The sequence below is a fragment of the Euphorbia lathyris genome, chromosome 7 (assembly GCF_963576675.1).
Source record: "Euphorbia lathyris chromosome 7, ddEupLath1.1, whole genome shotgun sequence".
In the NCBI taxonomy this organism is placed as follows: domain Eukaryota; kingdom Viridiplantae; phylum Streptophyta; class Magnoliopsida; order Malpighiales; family Euphorbiaceae; genus Euphorbia; species Euphorbia lathyris.
In genome coordinates, this window is record NC_088916.1 from 59,430,919 (window position 1) to 59,453,957 (window position 23,039).

General features: G+C 33.7%; 1 protein-coding gene across 2 annotated transcripts; it reads left to right on the top strand.

The window, feature by feature from the left end:
- The first annotated feature begins 10,779 nt into the window (after nt 1-10,779).
- On the top strand, nt 10,780-22,585 carry LOC136235066 (probable serine/threonine protein kinase IRE4). Of its 2 annotated transcripts, none has more exons than XM_066024584.1 (17): nt 10,780-11,259; nt 12,211-12,308; nt 12,414-12,617; nt 13,106-14,389; nt 15,394-15,566; nt 15,659-15,911; nt 16,515-16,607; nt 16,864-17,004; nt 17,082-17,174; nt 17,606-17,798; nt 17,873-17,958; nt 18,634-18,722; nt 20,263-20,314; nt 20,431-20,487; nt 21,164-21,316; nt 21,812-21,886; nt 22,152-22,585. In XM_066024584.1, exons 1-17 carry the CDS (start codon nt 10,989-10,991, stop codon nt 22,245-22,247), a joined length of 3,411 nt encoding a protein of 1,136 aa, XP_065880656.1. In that variant the 5' UTR covers nt 10,780-10,988; the 3' UTR covers nt 22,248-22,585. The 2 variants fall into 2 exon arrangements, with proteins under 2 accessions (XP_065880656.1, XP_065880657.1); XM_066024585.1 differs by lacking the exon at nt 10,780-11,259 and adding an exon at nt 11,836-11,857.
- The last annotated feature ends 454 nt before the right edge of the window (nt 22,586-23,039 follow it).

The following is a 23,039-nucleotide window of genomic DNA, read 5'->3' on the forward strand; positions in this document are numbered from 1 at the left end:
TGACTTGTTCTTTCTTTTGTTTTGTTATCTTTTTATTCTCTTTTGATGAATTGGGTTCGGGGTTCAGTTGTTTGTCTCGGGATGCTAACCTGGTTGTGATGTCTAGCTTCAATCGTCCCCACTTTCCAGCTTTTAATGAAAGCAATGACTGATATGACTAGTTTAAATGATGGACAATCAGTTCCCTTGTTTTTAGTACTTTTAGGGGGAATGATTCCCCTGTCTTTGTGCCCGGATATTTTGGATTTTTTTTTTGTCTCCGTTCCCGTATATAAATCGGGATTTTTTTTATTATTTCTGTTCCGTGGAGATTCCTGTAAGGATTTTATTTTTTTATTTTAAATATTAATTAAAAGTAAAATTTACATAAAATAAAATACACATTTTCTAAATTTTGTTATAATTTTATTTTGGTTATCTTTTTGTAATTAGATTTGTTAAAATATAAAAATGAATACTATAATATGTAAAGAATTTATATATAATTATTAATCCTTTTGAGAATTTCTATAAAGTTGGAGATGGGAAATGTCCATTTTTTGGAATATCGTGGATCAAGGGTGAGTGAAAGTGAGTTCTTACGGTACTAGTAAAGCAGCGGCTAGTGATTTGATTAGGGATCAGCAAGGTCATTGATTGAGTTTCAATGTGTTGGGTTAACGAAGAAAGTTCATATATAAATTGTTATCATTGGATCAAATAGATGTCACGACTTCTATGCTTAGGATTGGATGGTTCAGATTATGCATACTTACCGGAAGGGAAATCGAGAGTGTGATATACTTCCGGTAGGCATTCAAAATTTACTTTCTGCTGATATTAGTGATGCGAGCCTGCCTTATATGATTAGGAGTTAGTTTTTTTCCTTTATTCCACAGGTTTTAAATCCACTTAGAATGAAAAAAAAAGTGAGTTTAAATGATGAATTTGGTATATAGTAAGGCTAAATTTAATGTTTATTGTTGATAATTCTTTACTTGATGAAACATATTCCTACAATGTCTTGTTTATTCTTAATACAATAAGCTTAAAATGTAAATGCTCAAAAGAGTTTTTTCTTTCTTTCTTAAGAAAAAGAGAGTTCAAACTAAAAACAAATTCAAACTCAAACTAGTACATACAAATTTTCCTAAACGGTAAAATTCTAGTTAATGTGCGATTATAAGGTATTAAAAGGATTGTCATATCAAGTGACGACACCAAAAATTCCCGAAAAAAGGTGGTGTCACTCTTGATGTGATGAGAAAAAAGGAAATGAGAGATTTTTTTAAGAATAGAATGGAGTTGTTTCTTCTATAATTAATTAAGATCTATTTCGCAATTAATTATATAATCTGATTTAATTAATTAAGTTAGCTAAATTTAATTAATGTGTAATTAATTAATTTTTAGGCAAATTAATTCTAATTTGGTTAATTAATTGTAATTAGTTAATTGATTAACTAAATTGGTTAAATATCTTATGTGAAAATTGAGAGCAACAAAGAAATTTGGAGAGAAATCTGGATGTGAGAAGTTACAGAGAGAGCAGTTGAAGAATGTCTAAAATAAGAGCTTAACGTGATATTATGTTGGAGAAAGTGAACAAAGTTACTTAGAGTAGTTGACACATTTAAATGATGACAAAGCAATTCTGATTGAAATACGGGAATTGAGACCGAAAAATATCCATGTCAATTATAAATGAGAAGTGTTATAGAGAAGGGCCTGCAACAAAACCCAACCAAATTCAACCAAAAATCATGGATAATTCAATCTCAAATCCCTGCTAATTTCACTTTTTCGTTTTCAATCATTTGATTTACAATTTCTTTTTCAATTTCAGTCTTGCAATTTCAATTCCTAAGTTTGTAAGCTTTTAATTTTAGTTTCAATTCGAAGTCTATTTGATTCATTATTGTTTCGTTTAATTAAGTCACTCCCTTTATGGTATCAATTACGAACTTAGTTATTTTCTTCATTTTAAGCTTTCACTATCATCTGTTATAAAATCAATTCATTTACTTTTGTAAGTTTCCGTAAAACTTGACACACTCGTGTTTCCTTAAAAAAGGCAAGAAACAATTTTGACATGTTCGGTGGGATTCTGAAACGATGCCATCAATGATAAAGGGATTAAATGAAGAACGAAAAAATTTCCGGGTCGCAAGATGCAAAGAATGCGTTTGTTAACACAAGCAAGTTGCTTCAGTCATAGAAATTGCACAACACCATGAATATTGCCCCTTAAGACGAATGATTATCTCGTGAGAAAATGGCTTTGTTTTGAAGAAAATAGCTTTTATTGGTGGGGGTATATTTGTCATTAGAGACTTTGCTTTTAAGGGCTCTTTTTCTATCCCACATGGGAAACTTACCAATGTTTGAAAAAGTATATAAAGAGTTGGGCCTCACAAGCTTTTAAATTGTTTAGTGAGTTTTGGCAAATATACCACACGCGCACGCTCGTTCGTTCGCGTGACGCTCGCCCCAGCTGAACCCGAATTTTCTTCACAATATCCGTTTTACTCCTTTGAAGTTTTCTTCAACAAATTATTAGTAAAAAACGGAACCTGATTTTTCTCCTGTTCTAACGTTCATAATTTTCCAACCTTATATATATATATTTAGTTTCAACTTTGCAAAACACAGTTTTTTCATCTCTTCTCTTCGCAATTTTCTAGGCAATTAATATCACTCTTGCTGTTCCATTACTTTCGACTTTGAGTGCACAAATCCGAAGGTCTTTGTGTTAACCTTGAGGAGCGATCGGATTTCAGATTGCACCTCGGTCTGCCGAACTCGCTTTCAAGGTTTTTCTGTAACCATGTTCCTTTTCTAACATATCTTACATGAAATCATATATGATTTGAGAAAGACGATGAAGTCCCTTCAACAAATTATGGATGAATGGCTCATATTATAAAAGAAGAAATCCTACCAAAAGTTAAGCCCTATTTGATAACAATAAAAATCACTTAATTATTAGATTAAACACTTATTTAGTTTAAGTGTGTTTGATAATGGTTTTTAATTAACACTTAAATTATTCAATTAAGCCACATATCACTTATTTTGATAAGTCAAAATATTTAACTTAAAATTTTAAGTTAAACATTATCAACTAATATTTTAATATTCAACACTTATTTTTAATATTTATCACACTTATATCATTTAATAATTTCAGCACTTATGATATTCAACACTTAAAATTCAGTACTTATTTTTCCAGCACTTAATTTTCAGCAAACGACACCTTAGTCAACCGCAAGAAGAAAAAAAAGTGTTGGTGGCACTTTCCCATTATAACGTTATTTCTTTGCCAAACAATTGCATTTCTATTCTGTTTTAGGATTTGAAATCATCCATTACCCTCTACCACTATTTATTTCTTCTCAAATTGATGCTTCCTTTTATTTTCAACCATCCAAACTCAAAGGGATACAAGTTAAAATCATAAGCCTATCTACTAAAATTTATTCCTCCAACTAGAGCTAAATTAATTAATGTATAATTAATTAATTGATTTTTGATTAATTAGGTGAATTAATCATAAATTGACTAATTAAATTGGTTAAATATCTCATGTGAAAATTGAGAGCAACAACGAAGTTGAGAGAGAAATATGGATGCGGAAAGTTATCGAGAGCAGTTGAAGAAAGTGGCTGAAATGAGAGCTTAACGTGACGTTATGGAGCATAACCAACACATTGAAATTATCAATGTAAATGAGAAAAAGTGCTAAAGAGAAGGGTTTAAAACAAAGCCCAACCAAATTCAAACAAAAATGGTCTACAACCCAATGTCAAATCCCTATTAATTTCAATTCCTAATTTTCAATCTTTAGTTTTACAATTTCTTTTTCAATTTCATTCTTGCAATTTCAATTTCTAAGTTTCTAAGCTTTCAATTTCAATTTTAATATTTAGCATTGTTCGTTTAATTACAAACTTAACTATTTTCGACATTTACTTGTTTACAATCGGATGTTAGATGTCCATTCATTTACTTTTATAAGTTTTCGTATAACTTTTTAGCACGTTCCTAATTCCTATAAGAAAGGCAAGAAACATGAGTTTTATTAATTTTCGAGAGCGTAATAAAGATGTGATTGTAAACTGTGAAGGGATAGAGGTTTATTGTGAAAGAACAAAAACGTTGTTTCAATAATTCAAGGACAAAACTCCAACCAACAGACATACATCGACGACAACCTTACTTTGTCATAGTTAAAGGTAGGGGTGAGCAAAATAACCGATAACCGATTATCAAACTGATAGCCGAACCAAGGTTTTAGTTTGGTTCGGTTATTTTAACCTTCTGGTTCGGTTTGGTTTTAATTTTAGCTTAGTTTGGTAATCGGTAATCGGTTATCGGTTCGGTTATAAAAATAACACAAAATTCGGTTCGGTTACTAACCGAACCGATGCTCACTCCTCATTAAAGGTTTCATTAAAGGTTGTAGTTTTCTCAATAGCCATATCATACTTGTGTTATCTAATTATAAAATAAAGAATTGTATAAATGTATTTATTTTTATAATTTGTGTTATCCTATCAAAAATTAATAATTCTATATCGGAATCTAGAATGGCAGTTGACCAACACTAGCACCACGTGGCAATTCAGCAAGTGAGGGTCGTTGGGGGCTGGCTGCTTCCACCGTTAGTTTAAAAATTGTGTAAATTTGATTCAAAAATTGAAAAAGTTTTGAGGAAACACTCAACTCAACACAAAAAGTCACAAAGCAACATTTGTTCAAAAAGATAGTATAAAATAATATTGGAAGTGATAGCAACTAGGCCTTTCTAAATCATCCAATTTTTATATTTTTTCTATTGATTGATTGTTTTGATTAATGTAGTAGTTGTTGGTAATCTTAAAAGATGGATATTTGATTGTTTCTAAGTAAACTTGTTCCACATATTCCCATCATTTTTATAGCTAGAAAAATAAGGATAAGTTAGTTCCACCTAAATGGGAAGATCAGGATAAAGTATTTACAGTTGGCAACACATGCTAAGTTTGTAGAAAGAGATTTCAGGTTTGATTTTCACTAAATACATTTATATGAAAAGGTAATCAATTTTAACTTCTGATTATGGTTATCTCCGCAAGGATACATGTAGTTATGACTAAGTTTTGATCTTTTTACAAACACAGTCTCGTGGTTTGGTTTGTGCAGTTTGTAAATTCAAACATTCTGTCAAAACATATTGTCGTAATTTAGCCCACATGAGAGCGAATTTATATAATTAAAAACTTTGACTTTGCAAATTAACTAAAGCACAAGTACTTTTAGCGTAAATTTGACTCAAAATCCTTTAGATCTATGCACAAACCATACACTCGTGTTTGCAAGTTTTTAAGCCTCGGGATTGAGTTTACAAATCAGACAACCTTGAAGTTTTTTTTGTACTTTACTCTTATTATTAAGAGAGAAGTTGTGAAATAAAGTTTGAAAGCCCTCTATTAACTATTGTGCTATTATTGTTAAGAGATGATGATTGGAAAAAAAACGTAGTGTATACAATGTACTGTTGTTGTCAATTTTTTATTTCATTTTAGCATACTATATTTTTATTTTCTATATATGATTACTATTAAATACAGATACGTGATAATAATTATTTACACCATTTATTTCTCTATTAATATTACTTGACTCTTAAGGAGTCCTTGCGATAACTATTGTGCTATTATTGTTGAGAGATGATGATTAGAAAAAAGGTAGTGTATACATTGTACTGTTGTTGTCAATTTTTTTATTTCATTTTAGCATACTATATTTTTATTTTCTATATATGATTACTATTAAATACAGGTACGTGATAATAATTATTTACACCCTTTATTTTTTGATAGAAATTGGGACGAGACAGAACAAGGGCGGGGTGAGCACCCATGGCCCATGAACTGTCAAACCCGCAATATATTAATAAAAAGAAAAATGAGTGTTTGAACAAGAAAAGAGGAAGGAAAACAAACAAAAAGAAGGGGGGAGGAGAAAAGTTCAGAGAAATCAAGAGAAACGCAATTGTGAAATATTACAAATGTCATCATTGATAAACCTGTGGCAAAAAGCAGGAGCGGAAGGCCACCAATTGATCACTGATGAAGAAACTCCAAACTTTGCCAAAGCATCAGCAACTCTATTTCCTTCCCTAAAGATGTGAGAAAAAAGAATGTTCATTCTAGAGCAAATACTGAGACAGTGCAACCATTCTTGTCGCATACTCCAAGGAACATCCATGGAACTATGTCTAAGCAGATTAACTACGTATATTGAGTCTCACTCAACCCAAAGCTGATGCCAATTTTTCTCCCAAGCAAGTTCAATTGCAAAAATAGCGGTTCTCAATTCAGCCATATAAGCAAAAGAAGGAGGGGTAGAAAAAGCAAAACAACCTTTGGGAAAACCGCGATAGTTGCGAAAAATACCTCCCACTCCAGCCTCGCCAGGAGTGCCAAAAGTAGAGCTGTCTACATTGACTTTAACCCAGCCCGGAGGAGGTTTAAGCCAATGGACCGGAATAATGTTGAGAGCAGGAGGCGGCCTAGGAGAAGCCAGAAGACGGGATAAGATAACAGCATCTCTCCGCGAAGAGCAAAAACCTTTAGAAGAGGCAAAGAATTCACGAATCATTCGAAATAGGTTGATCTTCGAGTGCTGAATAGAAGGAGAAACATCCTTAAAGATTGCTTCATTCCGACAATGCCAGATTTTCCAGATGCAAGTGACCGCGGCAACACGCCAGATTGTCGACACTTGGGAGCCAAAATGAATGCTACGAAGATTGCTGAAGAAATGGATGAATTGGGCATGTCGAGGTATAGAGCAGTCAAAATGAATCTCAAGGGCCCTCCAAAGAGAATCTGCAAAAGAACAACTAATGAATAAATGGTTAATGGACTCAGCATCCCTGCCACAAAGAGCACAACAAGAGGCAATTGAGAGTCCAAGGTGCTGCAGGAGGTCGTGAGTCGGAACCCGGCCATGCAAAACCCTCAAGAAAGTAAATGAACGAGAAGAGGGAGTGTGAGCATTCCAAACAAATTTATACCAGTCCACTGAGGAGGAACTAGGACTGATAACCGAATAGTATTCTTTGGCAGAGAAAGTACCCTTTGCAGAGGGTTGCCAAGCACAGAAATCAATAACATCCCCACCCCGGTGAATAGATCGAATACAATCTTGAACAACTGAAGGTAGAGTACCTAAATCAAGCCACTCCGAATTTATCAAAAAGTCATCAACAGATAGCGCGAACACTTTTCCTGATGATCAAGACCCAATCTGTCCGCCACTGATGGAATTATCCACCGATCAGTCCAGAAATTGAGCTTAGAAGACTGGCCAATCCACTAAAAGGTCTGGTCCCAAATGGAAGAATAAACAAACTTACAAGAAGACCAAATCGAGGAAGGAGCAATGGTAGCGTTAGGCAAACCAGAGCCAACCATAAATCTAGATTTCATCTGGTGTCTTGAATTAGATCCCAACACATCTTATCCAAAAGAGCCTGGTTAAAGATCCTAAAGTCCTTAATGCCCAATCCTCCACCCTCCAAGCTTTTGCAACAAATTTGCCAGCTAAACGTGATTAGCTTCCTCTGATCAATACAACTCGTCCAAAGGAAGTTCCTAACACTTCTATTAAGTTTATTCAACAATCCCACTGGCCACTTATAGATCAAGAATGAATGAACCAGAGATCCAGTAATATCAGACTTAATTAGAGTTAAATGCCCTGCAAAGAATAGAGAGCTACCTTTCCACTTGCTAAATTGAGAGAGGAATTTGTCTGCAAGGCTGCTGAGATGACGAGCCCTTGGAGCTCCAATAAATAGAGGGACTCCTAAGTAACTGAAATGGAGAGACTCCAAGCGGATGCCAAAACAGTGAGCAAGACGAACCCTCCTCGGCTGACTCACATGTGAACCAAAAAAGACAGCAGATTTGTCCCAACTAACCTGCTGACCGGAGATCAGTCTATAGAACCGGAAGAAATCATTGAGTGCATGCAAGTTGCTCAAGGAAGCCACTCCAAAAATGAGCATGTCATCAACAAAAAGAAGATGAGAGGGGAAAGGATTCCCACCAGAATAATACATAGGAGAATAAATACCCTCCCTCACCATTTACACCCTTTATTTCTCTATTAATATTACTTGACTCTTGAGGAGTCCTTGCGATGAAGTTCGGTTTGGAGATAGGACTTTTGAAAATATTATACTTTTCTCGTCTTGATTGTATTTTTCTAAAATTTTGGAGTTTTAGATATGGATTGTCGTTTCTGACTGTCATAGAAAGAGCACACGATGAACTCATCATGATTTCATAGGTCTACACTCACCGCACAGATGGAAATATACTTAGATAATTCACCTTGTTGGATTCAAATGTCTCCTGGGAAGATCTGATGTGTTCTTGCATAATAGAGATGAGTCAAAATTCGGTAGAAGACTCTTTGATGCTCAAGTCAGTTTAGTATTCAAAATAGCTAAAATAAGAGTATTCTTGCATAAATCTAAGATGTAAACGTACCTCGGGGGTCTTGTGTTGGTGCGCCTAGTTCTTAGGCATTGGTTCTATGCTATGTATTGAATATTATGTATATTGTTAGAATACATTGTATAAGTGTTATATGAATAAAGGTATTAATTCGTTCTATTTATATATTGTGCTATAAACATGAAGAAAGTATCCGTTGATTGTTAATTATAAACTTGTATGAGGCCTATTCAATTCGTGGGAATGAATAAAACCAAAGATCTATATATTCAATATCTATGCAATAGTGTTGAACATATGACTGCAATACTTGTATAGTAAGATATGGATATAGGTACGTGTTGATGTAGCTCAATATGTGACTGGACCGATCCGCTCTAAAAAGATTCATGGTGGACGTGTCATTGATCTTTCTATATATAGAACTCTATTATATCCAGACCTGATTTCATTATAGTAAATGACGTGGAATCTGACTCATTTTGATATGCGTTTATTATAGGTCCGTAGTAAGAAGTTAGGTTCAATACACACCAGTTCTCTATAAAATTTATATTTAATTAACAAAATCTTACATTAAATTTCAATTCGCAAAATATACCTTAATTGGTTTTAATCCCCCTTTTGTTCTTAATGTACAACTTCATTAATTATATATTATACTTATACATAAAGAGCTAAGTTATGGAATATAATTCGCTGCATAACTTTTTTTGAAATAACTAATTACAATAGTTTTTTTTTTTTTGAAAAAACTAATTACAATAGTTTGATTGAAAAATTCAGTTGACTTTGAGTTTATTATTCGTTTCATATTAATTTCATCTATAATTTATATTAATGGTTGTATAATTTATTATTCTTAAACAATTAATTATCATAAATAATAAACCAAGCATTAAATATTCACAAACAGTTAATAAAAACCAACTCCAAAAATAATTAATAAAACTAAAAAATATCTCAAAAATATCCCAAAAGTTTTCAAAGAATTCCAAATAGTAATTAAAATAGTACCACGAAACTTTAAGACAAAAGCTCATTTTTAAAAAATCATCTTTAAACAAGTTAAACTACACTTATGATGTCAAAATACTTCTTCATCGAAAAACGTTTAAATTCTCTTTTATATCATGGTGCACTGATATGTTTCTCAGACCTTAGCCTTATACTAGAATGAACACCTAATTCGCTGTAAAAAAAAACATCATTATCTTTTTATAGTTGTTTTCACTCTTGGTCCGACTTATAGTCAACAATAGCTTTAACTTAGGGGGTTGACATAGATTTCCTCCACTCATTAAAGATTAGTGTGCGATCTTGCCCATAGGCTACACCACCGGTCTCAATGCAATCTCGCGTCGATTTCTACAGCTTGATCATGCGAAGCATAATTTCCCCCACATCATCCCACATAACCTCTATCTGATTCTCAATTCTTCATTTTCTTTTTAAGTCATTTAACTTAAAAGTGGTGGAGAAAAAGAGCAAGTTTGGGTGTTCATTTAATCATGCATATATAAATTCACAAACAATAAAAGAGTAACATAAATTAACTAACACACAATTCGATCAATTATAAATAACCAAAAAAAAAACTTCTTTTTGAATTTTTAGAATTAATAAAGAATTTTTATAATTTTTGAACATAAAATACACACAAAAATCAGAAAATTGTAAAATAGGTCTAACAGAAAAGAGAAGTCAAGCGCAATCCTAAGGATACCGCACGCGCCCCAATGTGCTTCCTACATGCTTGGCGTGTGCGGTCCATGAATACCACATGGCACACATGGATTGAAAAAAGTTGGGGAGACGTACACACGACATATGGTAGTGTACGATTGGTCTAGTAAATGAGAATGAAAAATAAAAAATTAACCTTGTTCAGAAATTTATACAATGTAAATAGGGTTAAAAGTTTAATTCATCTCAGAATTTAAATATAGAAGAAAAATAAACTTAAATTTGAAATAAAAAAAAATTAACAAACTTTCCGTTACTCCAATTAACCCAATACGAAAATTAGAGTTTGAAAATTAAAAACAGTAACCATTTAATTTCCACTAACCTCAATTTACTTTCTAAAATAACTTTCAAATAAAAATTATGTATTCCGTCAAATTGAATTAAAACTTACTTTTATCACATGGAAATTTAACAATTTAAATTTGTCAAATTAATATAAATATATACGAGTGTAATGCGTGTGAAAAGAATTTTAATCGGGAACCAACTTTATTGGATAAACTATACAGAAAAAAGTATATAAAGAATTTCGTCACAGTCACCATTTTCAGAAAACGAAAGCTTGGTCTTTCTCTCTCAACTAACCACCAAAAAAGACTCATTCTACACTGAAGAATGCCTCGCTTTGCTGCTAACAGAAGACCAAATTCTCTAGCCGTTGCAACCTCCAATTTTCCATTTCAACTCCCTATTTCATTCGACGTTTTGCGTCACGTTTTCTCATTCTTTTGATCGCTTTCCACGATGAACGAAACGATTCCCGCCGCCGATGGTAATTTATCCGCGGCCACTGATATTCCGTCCGGTTTGAATCGGATTAAGACTCGCCGACTGCCTTCTAAAGCCATGCTTAGCTCAAAATCGGATGAGCTTACACAGTGTAAGAGTTATGTAACTGCTGCAACTGCAAGGCCTCCCGTGAAGGGGAAGCAGAAGCAGAAGCAGAAGCATAAGAGCATACCTCGAGGACGGGGAGGGGGAGGGGGAGGGGGAGGGGTTGTCTCTTCAGTTGGAGGTTTGATTCCTGTGCTGATTTGCTCTTGATTTTATTATTTATTGAATTTAGATTAACTGGCATTGTCTAATTTAATTCGTCTGGTTGTTTGTTTGAATATCTTATTTTTAGACATTCCAGAGTAGAGTTTGATCATCGGGAGTTTCTTTTTCTTTTTTTTCGTTAACTGATTAGTTCCATCTCAACTGTTTGAGAACGGTTTTGAACTGTGAGATGATGAAATTAGGAGTTCAGTTTGCACCACTGTGTAAAATTATTTGCAGAAAAATGAGTTGTAGATTGGAGAATTGAGATTATTTAAGTTTCAGGATAAATTAATTTATCAATTGAAACTTAATCTGGTGCTCTCAGAGAGATTTTACCGTCTTTTCTCAACATGTAAAACCTTTCATCTTCTAGATATTTGGTTTGTTAAAGCCAGGCCACGACGAAGATTATCTAGTAATTCTTTACCGTGTAGAACGATAAACACCTCCTATTTGAGTCAAAGAGTTGTTATATTATTGAAGTACGTGGAAGCAGTTGACTCCCTGTGGAAGCTTAGTATTAGTCAATAATAGCCATATTGCATTCAGATTCTGGTGCAAGTCCATGGCAGGTTGAAACTTATTCTCTCAAAGCTTTTCCTTTTTTCTTTCCTTTGTGATTTTTTTCTTATGAGGTTTGCAGGGACATGTACCTCGTTCTATGAATTTTTCTTAAGCCTCTGCTTTCAATAATGTTTTCACATGCATTTTATAAAAAAATTAGAGTTCGGTAATTCAAGGTTATGTCATGGTGGTGATATCTATTCTAACAGATATAACCTTTGGAAAAAATTCTAACCAAGCAGAATTCATTGGAGTTTGCACCCACCACACCATGTCCCTCCCATCGGTTCCTTCCTGCATATTTGCTTAGTCATATGATATTGCAAAGTAAAACAAGCATTTTCTGATTTCATTTTTGTAGAAGAGCTCCATAGGGGAAAGAAAATAACTCGATGGCTGAAATCATATTTTTCCAAGGATACCAGCCGACTTAGTGCCAGTGTTTCTGCACATATCGAGGTAAGTTTTTCTATGCTTGATTCGGAAGCTTGTTCTAGTTACTTCAATAAATATTCTTTATACTTCATTAAAAGTCTTAAATAAACAATGCTACTAATTTGGCAGGAGAGAAGCATCAAACCTAAGACACTCGACAAAAAGGACCAAGCAGGAACCAAAAATTCCAATGGAGAGAAACAATCATGCTTGGAGAGTTCAAACCGGTGTAAAGCTCCAAAAGGCTTAAAAAGTTTTTCACATGAATTAGGACCAAAAGGCGGGATTTCACCACCTGCATATCCTCGGGCACATAGCTACAGTGATCTGAAGGTATCTTTAAATGACTCATTGCTGGAAACTTCAATTTGGTCTTGCTTTTCATTTTCAGAGGAAATACTAGAAGGGCTGACAGAGAGTATCTCATGATAAATTTATTCAATTATCATGTTTTGAAATATCTAAATATTGAGATTAGCTAACCTGTTAATGATTTTGATAATTGCACAAGTTTTCCTTCTTCTTTTTTGAATGTAAATAATATCATTATTTGCTAGAATTAGTTTCTTCTTAGGTTTTGTTTTTATTTATATCTTGGATCATAAAATTTTGGTAAGTATTAATTGTATGACATGAGAAATATCACAAATACCTAAGGGAACACTACAAAAATGCTTGTGGATAAGTGGTTGCAATATGGGGTTCAATTTTTAACATTTCAGGGCGTCAGGCATGTTATCCTAAAGATTATATATACTCTGTTGAACCTTTTTATCAAAGAAAACTTGTTCATTTTTTTTTTGTTCATGAGTTGATATTAGGTGCTATTGGGTTCACTGGACTCAAGATTTGATGCTGCTAAAGAAGTGGTTAATGCAGAACTAGCTAATTTTGTGTGTGAAGTCGTGGATTTCCTTGATAAAATGGACTCTTCATTGCAAGAAGAGTTGATAATGGCAGAGGATCTTCTGATTCTAGCTCAACTCTGCATGGAGATGACCTGTTCTCAGTTCCGTGTCAAGTGTGAATTATTTGTGCAAGATCTGACTGAGAAAAGGCAACAATGTCAATCTGGTCTCCTGAAGTGGCTATTTACTCGTATGCTCTTTATATTGACACGATGCACAAGACTATTGCAGTTTCAGAAAGTCTGTGACCCTATTGATGAGAAATCACTTCAGAAATTCAAGAAATGCTTGGAAAGTGTTCCTTCTGTTGACATGAACTGGGTTGCTACTTATGAGATTGATGATTCTGATCCGGGTAATAGTTTGAATCAGAAAGATGATGTCAAGCAAAAGGTGCAGGGGGAGAATAATATTTGTTCTCCTCCTGAGGCAATATGTCGTAGCTCTCAAGAACCAGATCAGAGTGGCTTAATTTCTGGGAAGGATATAAATTTGGAACAAAAATTGCCATCTCAGAAGTTAAAAAATGAGACCCTTGTACAAGTGCAACAGTTTTGTCAAGCTGATAAAAGTTCCATCAGAAAATCAATGAACGATTCCATTGTTTCTCTTAATGAACAGGAACAATGCTTAGGTGATTCTTTTCAAGAACAGGAGCAATTTTTGGATGGATCTGAATTGGATACAGCTATATGCAGAATTTGTGAAAATGCTGTTCCCATTTCTCATCTAGAATCACATTCCTATATATGTGCATATGCTGATAAGTGTGACTTAAAATGTCTGGTTATAGACGAACGCCTTTCAAACCTTGCAGAGATATTGGAACAGATTGTAGAGTCACGCAATATGAATTTCCATTCATCGTGTGAAAGTCCTGAAAATATAAGACCACAATCTACAAATTCTGTCACAACAGCTGAGGTTTACTCTCCCAAGATAAGTGAATGGAGAAATAAAGGTGTGGAAGGAATGTTTGAGGACATACATGAGATGGAAACTGCCTACATTGATGATTCTCATCTGCCTCCTGTTAACTTAAAGGGCCATTTGGGTATAAGGTTATGTAACTATGGTGCACACTCCTCAACCGGGAGCATGACTTCAGTTTCATCTACAAATACTCCAAGAGCTGGCCATTTTGATTCCTTCTGGTTGGAGCATAATAGTCCTTCAGAGCTAGAGGATGTGCAACAGGTTAGTCGTTTTTGTAGTTGATTGCGTTACTTGAACTTCCAACATGTGGTAATATTTATTTCTTTGTTTTACAGCTTAATTTTTTAAACAATGAAAATTATAGCAGAAAATTTTAGTTTCTGATCTGCATAGTCTATTTTAGCAGTTACATTATAACTCATAATTTGGTTTTACTTGGCATTTGGAATATTCAGTACAATTTGCTAGATAGTAATGTGCTGACACAACTGTGCAATCTACATGTGGCTTCTTTTCTTTTATGTGATTTTATATGGTGTGGAACCACATCACCTTGACATCCAATAAAATCCTCAAGAGAGCCTAGAAGTCCACTGTAGAACCAGAAGCAACTGGATTAAATAGATGAAAATTTTCAAAGCTTTTTCCATATTGCTTCCCCCAAAAGTCACAGGCAATTGCTTCGTAAATTCGTCTTTAGGAAGAAATATGACCATTAGAGCTAATGTTTGCACTGTAGAGCTTTTTCCAGCTGTTAACATATTTTGAAATTTATTCTTCTCAATGGGTTTGCTATTCTTCCTTTGTAGGGTAACTTGTAAACTGAAATGAAATAACTGTTTGTTTATTTCTTCATAACCTGATGCAAATTTATTGATTAGAAGAAGTAGATTTATTGTGAATTTTGTAAGCATAATTTGATCTTTACATTATTGTGAATCCCTTTTATTTGAGACCTAGTAAGATGCTTTCTAGGTGGGATTCATTCGTATCTCTCCTAGATTGGGCTATCTTTAATAATCAGTTATGTGATTGTATTTGCTGTGTTTGAATATCAATCTTTTGTTTTCCATTTAATGTCTTGTGATATAGATTCAACTGGTTGGCTTCTTCTAATGGTTAGATTTTTAGACAGTGTTAATTTTTTTCTCTAGTAAGCTAATTTTTTTATGTTATGGTTAGGTTATTCTCAGCTAAATTTATTCATGTATTGCTGTAACACACTGATGAATGTTTATGCCCCTGATTTTTTTTACTGGAAACAGATGATTGATGTTGCAGACATAGCTCGCTGTGTTTCAAACACAGATGTCTCAAGGAAAGGATCAGAAGATTTTTTGGTTGCTTGTATGCAAGATCTGCAAGATGTTTTACGGCGTAGCAAGCTCAAAGCTCTTGTAATAGACACTTTTGGAGGGCGGATAGAGAATCTCATTAGGTAATTTGCTAATCAAGAGATTTTTTTTCCAGCAAATTCAGTTTGCCAAGTCCTTCCATTTTCCATTGCCCTTTTCTTAACTGTATCTGCAGGGAGAAGTTCTTTCTTGCTTGTGACACAGTGGATGCTAAAAGTCATACAAGTGGCATCAAACCTAAGGAAAATGCTAGACTTCTATTGGATGATGCATCTCAAAGTAGCGCAGTGTCAACTCCTGTACATTCATCACATAAAGATAGGACAAGCATTGATGATTTTGAAATCATCAAACCAATTAGTAGAGGTGCCTTTGGAAAGGTTTTCCTTGCTCGCAAACGGATAACAGGAGATCTATTTGCGATAAAGGTACATTTGCATTATTTGTGATTGCTATTTGAGCTTCTCTTTAGAAAAACATTAGTTTAAAATTTGCAAGTCATTTTAACTGAGCTTAGAGGTGCATTTTGAAAGCCTTAAAACAATTGAACCATTTAACTGCTTTTGCAACATGTAGTTAGGTTTCTAAAGATCAGTTCCAAGCTCAATATCAAACAGCTTATTAATGATCTCTCACTGATCCACATCATGATGATGAAACATTAGGCTAGATATTGAACAATTACATAAAATGAAAATGGGACGCTGACTTGTTGATATCCTAATGTGCTAGAGGTACTAAATGAGAAATCGGAGTAATTTACTATGCCTGTATATCATGTGTATGATTCTGTGCATGTGATGCAACTAGGTATTCTCTCTTGCCTAAGATATCAACTGGAGTAATGGTATTTAATGCATCTTTTTTCCAAAATCTGGAGGTTGAACATTAATATTAATATCCTTATTATGCTGATTTAAGTTCCTATTGCAACTGCTGAAAGTTCACACTTGAGATTTGGGAATCAGGTTTTGGCCTTGGATTATTCATCTTATTATCACAATTTGTGCTTCTACTCATGTCAAAAACAGGTGCTTAAGAAACTGGACATGTTGCGGAAGAATGATGTTCAGCGCATATTAGCAGAGCGTAACATTTTGATTGCAGTCCGGAACCCATTTGTGGTAATATTTTAATGCTAGATTTCTTTCAACTATTGATAATTCTTGCTTTAGGTTAATTGTTTTAAACACGTTTTCTCTCTGATAGTTTTTAATAATCACTTATGTTCTCGCTATATATGTCTAGCATTTTTCAAATTTCCTTTAATGCATAGATTGATCATTTCATTCGTTGGTCTTTATTATGTATGCCTTAAAAAATTCTCAAAGTTGTGGATTTGAATGCATTGGATATAAATATGTGCTGTTTTCTTTACAGGTTCGATTCTTTTACTCATTCACTTGTAGAGAGAACCTCTATTTGGTTATGGAATATCTTAATGGAGGTGATCTATATTCTTTGCTGAGAAAAGTTGGTTGCCTTGAGGAAGATGTAGCTCGAATATATATTGCAGAACTGGTATGTTGGACTAGTATTGTATTTGCCAATATGTGCTTCTTTAGTGGTTTTACTTAAGTTAATTCTATCTGTTACAGGTTCTTGCTTTAGAATATCTCCACTCTCTTGGAATTGTGCATCGTGATCTGAAACCAGATAACATATTGATTGGACATGACGGACATATCAAGGTCTGGAGTTTAAAGTCTATGATTTTTGGATTCTTAAGATGTAAATAACTAGTAATTACTCAGCCAGGATATACGAGTTTGGGTGTCATCAATATACATAAAGAGTCTTTAAAGATGCTTGTGAAGTTATGTTTTATTTTGCAATTTATATTATTACCCTTTCCTGAAAATTTCTAATAACTTGCTGATTTGAAGAATCATTCAGAACTGAATTTGGCAAATCGCAAATGAGTGTATTCACAATATAGACTTTGAATGCATCTCCCTAGGTTTTTTTTTTTTTTTTTTTTGTGGCTTTAATCTAGCATGTGTGACATAAATGATCCCTGTATGCCTATATAGTCCTATATCTTCTAGATTTAAATTCTGTATTTGCATCAACCTCATGATGTGCATATGGTGATAAACTAATTCTTTGATTGTATTACCAGCTTACTGACTTTGGGCTATCAAAAATTGGACTGATAAACAGTACCATTGAGTTATCAGTACCTGACACGAACAAGAACCAAGTTTCCGATGTTCTTAATCCACATGCTCAACAAACAGAAGATTTAAGTCAGCATTCAGCTGTTGGAACACCTGATTATCTGGCCCCTGAAATCCTTCTTGGGACTGAGCACGGTATACTTGCAAACTGAACTTAGATGACTCAAGCTTCCAAGGGAGTTATATTTACCTTGTAGTGATTCATGCAGGTTACGCTGCAGACTGGTGGTCCGTAGGAATAATATTATTTGAACTTATAACTGGAATTCCTCCCTTTGCTGCTGAACGTCCTGAGGTATATTTCCTACCTAACTCTTCTCCTAATAGTCCTAATTCGTAGAGGTTGGAAATGACTGCAATTATCACAGTGAATTCCATAGTCATTTTCTTTGGTGCTTATTTTTGGTGAAGTAAAACCAGTGGGATTTGTTATAAATTTTGCGGGTCCTGTGTGTCTGCTGACTGCATACAGCAAACTCTATGCTGCCACTTTACTATATAAAATATTATCTGTTTCTTGGATCTTCATGTTAAAACGGGTTTCTCATTTGTGACGGTATTCGGTAAGACTGTTGGCCTTTGTATTTTTCTTAATTGTGTGATTACTTAAAATACTTGATATTCTACTTGATTTGAATTTGAATTATGAATATCTTGACCAGTAAATGAAGCATTCTATAAAAGTTGATTCTATCTCTCTCAATTCATTTCTCTAATGGTCCGAGAAGAATGATCACTGGATTAGAATAATATATTTCCGTTTCAATTTACCAAATGCCTGCTAGAATTTACTAAATGTAGTTGATTATAAACTTAAGTTTGTGTAGCTTTAATTGCAGTTTATATATACATCACTGTTACTGCTCATCTTCCCATGCCAGATCTGTATCTTCCCTTATTTAATTTTTTTCCCTTCAATTATGCATCTCTATTGAAAATAATATTTTTATCTCTTATCCTTTTCATGCAGATAATTTTTGATAACATTCTCAACAGAAAAATCCCCTGGCCTCCTGTTCCTGACAACATATCTTATGAGGCCCAGGACTTGATTGACAGGTTAGCAATCTGCTCTGAATCTCTAGATTGCATCTTCTATTTGTTAGGATATATTAATGCTGTGTCGTTTCCATTCCTTTCAAATTATCACTTATTAGGGTGTGAAAAGGAACATAAGCATGTGATTTTAGGTCTTCAGAGTGTAAGCATCTGAACAACAAACTTGAAAATTTTAGAACTTGCAATATTGTCAAACTTAGCCTGATCTTCAAACCAGTGAAGCAGATAGTCATCGTGCAACTTCTCAATTAGGATTAAATTGGTATGTAAGCAACAAGTAATCAAAAGTTGCAATATAATTGAAAATTTTAAAATGAAATTGTTTTATACTAAGGTCTGAACACTCAGTAACCAAGGATTAGAACTTCCCAAAAATCACAGTGGGGTACCTTATGGTAATTACCCACAAAAAAAAAAAAGAGTTCTATGATGGAATAAAAATTCAAGTTTTGTAATTACAACAATGCATTCCTATGGGAGGTAAAGTATAGAGGTACCTGTCAATGAGTTTTTATCCTTGTCGTAATTTAAATTGTTTTGTTGGTATATTTAAGAGAATAATGTTTTATGAATATCATAGACTTAGCTATGTTTAACCTCAATTTTTTTATCATAGAGTAAGGGAAGTCGTTCATAAGGAAAAGTTTACCTAGATGATAGATATCAATATTTTCATAAAGAAAAATAACTCAGTGTTTATTTGGCATAGTGGAAAAGTGGCAGGCAAATGTTATGAAGTCACTATTTCAAGACTCAAAGCTAGCATCTTGGAATTTTCACTTTTCGAGCAAAATGACGTGGCAGCTTCTACTCTAAGACACCATACATAAGTGAACCCCTGGCCTAGTAGAACGGTGACTCAGTTGACTGGTACCTGGGCCAGTTTGCTTATGCAGAGGTTCTAAGAGCGAATTCTGACCAAGGGCTAGTTCATGAGTTTCTTTGTTAGACCGCTTTATCGATCTGATCAAAGAACCATCGCATTTTTCGTTGAACCATAATACTAGGAAACTTTAAAGTATCTCTTACCACTTAAACCTAAGTTTCAAGATCCTAGGTGAAGGTCAAGAATTTGTTATCTCTTACTCAACTCCAAGATGATATCCCATTGAACCAGCTAGTATTGAAACTTCCATTCTTTTGGTCTCAGAGACTTTGATATGAAGTCAAAAAAACTAAACCTAAAAATATCATCTCTAACAATTTTTTTATCTTTTACATTTAATGGAGCTCCATGGACGACTCAAATGTTGACTTGTTTTCAATATCAGTCTTACCTTTCTTGTATCCTTTCCCTAAATATATTTCTTCCTTCATGCATGATATATATTTTTTATTATTTGGCAAAGTCCAATTGTTATTCTATAATGTAATTGATACTCATTTTATACTAGTTCAATCCTACTCGTGTCACACCTAGTACCATTTCTTTGTGTTGAAGCTTTTCTTTCTTCTTTCTTGCTAATTCTATTTAAGGCTGTGGCTTAGTGTTTGATGTTTCTTGATATGAAATTACACAACTTTACTTGTTTCTATATAGGTTGATTACTCATGATCCAAATCAGCGTTTAGGAGCAAATGGATCAACAGAGGTCTTACTTCACTACCGAAACTTAGATTTTTCTTTTAAATTTTATACTACCATGAAAATTGAAGCAAACTTAACTGAATTTTCAATTGGTTTTTCCTTGAACCGCTTATCTTATAGGTTAAATCACATCCTTTTTTCAGAGGAGTGGATTGGGACAACCTTGCATTACAGAAGGTAGGGATTTAGCTCCTCCATGTCGCTTGAGTTCCATTTTTCCTTATTTGACCATATTTTTTCTTTTTTCTATTGATAAGTAGTTGATACATAATTGCAAATGCAAATATTCTTCACTTCTTCTTTTTTTGTGGATTTTCTGAGATAAAAAATATGTATGGTGATAGTTGGTCAGTTGTAGAATATTTCTTTTCCAGGCCCGCTGCACCCCCAAAATCCAAAATGTGAAGTTATTTTTTTCTCAGATCTGTTGAATTACAAGATAATACTTTTCAAAGAAGTTTGATTTTCATATGTGCATTTCGAAAGCCCTTCTCTGAGCTATTGCAATAGACCTTAACTTTTTCTATCTCGGTTCTTCGTTCCCCTTTCTGGATATTGTTAACTGTCATTAAAAACTTGAGAATTGAATTTCCTTACCAGAGTCCAATTTAATTCATTTACCACATTGTTTCCTATGTTTTTGAACATTTTTAATATAAAGGAATTGAATTTCTAATTGAGCTAATGTTTCCTCTATAAACCACTCTCAATTGAATGCTCACAAAAATCATACCATTTTTTGCATGATTTTCAATTCTCACATCATAAGCTACTTTTAAATATGAGAGAATTCATTTCTTTATTTTTTTTATTTTTTGCTTCCATACACACTAAATTTTTTTCTTGTTGATAGGCTGTATTTGTGCCAAGCCCTGACAGTGCAGATGACACAAGCTATTTTGTATCACGTTTTTCTCAAATGTCTAATGGAATGTCAAATGATCAAAACAGCAGTGATTCTGAGACTGATGATGATGATGATAACTCCTACTCATCCAGAGTTGAGGTATGCACATTCATCTGTTAGCTAGAGCGCTTTTATGCTTTTGCTTACTCTGGATTATAGCGTAGTAGTCGTCTCCAATAATGGTTGCTCCAAATTCAAATGTTCAGATTCTTTAAGATCTCGTCAACACTCAGCAGTCATCTTTGACATAATGTTGTTGTTGATTAGTTCTGTTATGTGCACGAAAGAAAAAGAAAAGAAGAGGGAGGGAGGGAGAGGACGTGTGGAGACGGGGTTTTTCTGTCGGGTGGGAGCACAAAATGAGATTAAATTGTGAAATTCTAAAGTTCACTGGAGTATATGCTCTTTAAAAACATAAAGGGGTAAAAGGATTGATGCCAAGGATTTTTAGAACATAATAAAAAATATAGCTACTCTTTTATTTTATACCTAAGAGAGCATATTCTCCGGGAGTGTCATAAAATTTCTCGATTAGATCTGTTAAGATTTCAGTGTTCTCATGCATCTTTTTTTTTTTTTTTTTTTTGTATTCAGATGGATGAATGTGGTGATCTGGCAGAGTTTGATTGTTCGCCACTTAGTCTCTCCTTAATAAATTTCTCTTTCAAGGTAAGCTTACAATTTCCAGACCATGTACTGAACCTGTTGATCCTATCACCGAGTTTAGTACAAATGTCAGATGCCTGAACCCGGTGATTGGATCACCGAGTTCTTTACATTTGAAACGCGTGTTTTAAACACCGGCTTTATACATCTTATGACATGGTTAAAACTGTAGAAGCATTAGTTTTGGATATATCCTGAAAATAAATAAGCATTATAGTCCAACAGAGTTAGTTATTGAGTTTTACATTAGGAAGTGTTTGTGTTGCAGAATCTGTCACAGTTGGCTAGCATTAACCACGATGTGCTCCTACAAAGTGGGAAAGATTCAGCAAAAAATTCTCCGTCTAGAAGTGCAGATAGATAAAAGATAGATTCGCTTTCTTTATCAGGTCATTGTGCATATCAGGATAGGGTAGTTAGATAGAAATAACTAGGGAGGGTTTTTTTGTTTTATCTTGTAAATTACATTGATTATCCTCTTTTGTACAGAAAATTTTCTCATGTTAGAAAAGAAAACATTTTTCAAGGGAAATGAAAAAAAAAAAAAAAAATCAAATGACCCTTGGTCGGTCTTTTTTTTCTTCTTTTTTTTCCTCCTTGAATTGGGTACAAATTTATGTGTGAGACACAACCCAATTTCAAACCTTGTTAATGGAAATGGTTTCTTTTTCTTGTGTAATTTTATGTTTTGGCTATTTTCTACCCTTCAGCATTCTGGATACTCTATAAGACTTGAAATTGTACATCTTATTTTAATAAATAAAAAAAACTTATTTTCTGTTAATGAAGCTTGAAATGCATCATCTAATAAATGTTAGGTTTAAAACTATGAAGCACGGACTCGGGTGCGGACACGACAAACGGCATTTTTAGAAAATATGAGACACGTGGTGCGGTAGGATACGGCAAATTTTATATATATATATATATATATATATATATAATATTAGATATAAAAATATATAAAAAACTAATAATCAATCGCAGGAGATGAAGACTGAAATTAGAAATTGAGATGAAGAACAAATTCTTGCGATTTAGAATGAAGACTGAACAAGGAAGAATCGCGAGTCGCAGGAGATGAAGAATGAACCGCGAATTGCAAATCACTGGAGATGAATGAATTGCGATCCCAAATGCACGAGAAATAGAAAGA

Coding starts and splice junctions, on each gene's coding strand:
- LOC136235066 (XM_066024584.1), top strand. CDS start 10,989: ATGAACGAAACGATTCCCGCCGCCGATGGTAATTTATCCGCGGCCACT. Junction 15,912..16,514: donor GAGATCTATTTGCGATAAAG/GTACATTTGCAT, acceptor TGTCAAAAACAG/GTGCTTAAGAAACTGGACAT. Junction 17,959..18,633: donor TTGCTGCTGAACGTCCTGAG/GTATATTTCCTA, acceptor CTTTTCATGCAG/ATAATTTTTGATAACATTCT.